The sequence below is a fragment of the Chaetura pelagica genome, unplaced genomic scaffold (genome assembly GCF_000747805.2).
Source record: "Chaetura pelagica isolate M959 unplaced genomic scaffold, ChaPel_1.0 scaffold427, whole genome shotgun sequence".
Classification (NCBI taxonomy): Eukaryota; Metazoa; Chordata; class Aves; order Apodiformes; family Apodidae; genus Chaetura; species Chaetura pelagica.
Window position 1 is genome coordinate 65,379 of NW_009953904.1, and position 1,600 is coordinate 66,978.

A 1,600-nucleotide genomic window follows, 5' to 3' on the forward strand; every position below is an offset into this window, starting at 1 on the left:
TTATCTTTTTCTCTCCTTCCTACTTCTCCCTTTCTGCCTGTTTGGATTTATTGTTTTCCTGTCACTTTCTCAGGCTGCCTCCCTCTTCCTCCTTTTTTTATTTTTTAATCTTATTTTTCCCTCTCTCTTTTCTCTGCCTCCCTCTTTCTCTTCCTTTCATCCCCCTGCTCTCCCCATCCATCCCTTCCTCTCTCTCCTTTCCCTTCCCCTTCTCCACTGTGGCCTGGAGGGCAGCAATAATTTGGGGGGATGAATTTTGCAACCCCAGGGAGCAGAGAAGCTCCTCGGAGCCCCCAACACCCCTCGTCCATCCTCCCCGTGTCACGGGGGGTGACTCCCCAACACCCCCACCCTGGTCTCAAAGAAGGGGGGGGGGAGGGGGGCTGGGGATGCTGCTGTGGGTCCCTGACTGCTCCCTGTGTCCCCAGGGAGCGAGGTGTCCCAGGAGAGCCTGCTCCTCCACGGCCCCTTCGCCCGCAAGCCCAAGCGCATCCGCACAGCGTTCTCGCCCTCGCAGCTCCTGCGCCTGGAACGGGCCTTTGAGAAGAACCACTACGTGGTGGGCGCCGAGCGCAAGCAGCTGGCCAGCAGCCTCAGCCTCTCCGAGACCCAGGTACCCCCCAGGGCAGCCCCCCAGCTTGTCCCACTGCCCCATCCAACCATCCATCCATCCATCCATCCATCCATCCATCCGCAGCTCAGCGTCGGGCTCGCCAGACACGGCACCGACCCCGCGCTGAGCTCCGGCCACGCTCTGCAAAATCCCAGCTGGGTTTAGCCAGGAATTCCCTCGTGGAATCTGTGGCCGAACCCTGCGGGTTGGTCTGGGCTCAGGAAGGTTGGGGTGGGCTTTATTTTTGTGCAGTTTGGTCGTTACTTCCAGCCCTGGCAGGGCTCAGGGCTGGGGGTGCAGGTGCCACTCTCTGGAGTGTTGTTCCAGTGTTATTTCCTGCTTGTTTAAGGGTGTTTTCCCCTGGAGTAATAGATGATTTTAAAAATCCAGTTAAAAAAAAAAAGAGGGGGAAGCATGAGACCTTTCCCTGGAGAGCTGCAAGGTTTCCCCCTGGTTGTGCTGCTTTGGTGGGGTTGTTGCCCAGCAGGCAGTGGATTTTAAAAATACATCCTTTTTCACACACATTTAGAAATGAATAGACCCAGGAAGATCTTAGGGATAAAAGCTGATGGTGCTGGGAGGACAGAGAGAAGTTGGGACTGAACATCTCTGTGTGTGCGTGAGCCTGGTGTCCTGGTGAGCAGCTGTTCCCAAAAGCTCCAGGTGATGAGATCCCATCATATCCAGGAACAGAGTTGATGGAGAAAGTTTCCTCCCAATTCTGGCGAGGTGCTTCGGCCTATATTGGGAATTCATTTAATTGTTATCCTTAAATTGGATTGGAACACAAAGCTGGAGCCCTGGGTGCTCCCAGTGCCCGCCCTGGCTCATCCTCCCCCAGGCTCCTCCAAAGCAAAACCTCCAAATGCCTCTTGGAGTTATTGGGAGGAAAATATCAGGGGGGACAGGGGGGGGATCCCAGGTGACAATATCGGGCAGGACAGAGCCCACAAAATCCGAAGGTTGTTTGTATCCCGACCCCCCCCC

The 1,600-nt window shown here is 55.5% G+C and overlaps 1 protein-coding gene across 1 annotated transcript in view; it reads left to right on the top strand.

Annotated features, from left to right (window-relative positions):
• The window catches only part of LOC104392058 (homeobox protein EMX1-like), a 28,328-nt gene that overhangs the window by 18,553 nt on the left and 8,175 nt on the right, over positions 1 to 1,600 (top strand). Inside the window, exon 5 of the mRNA XM_010001414.1 lies at positions 429 to 613. Within this exon, the coding sequence (XP_009999716.1) occupies positions 429 to 613 (185 nt within the window). The remainder of the gene's footprint in view (positions 1 to 428; positions 614 to 1,600) is intronic.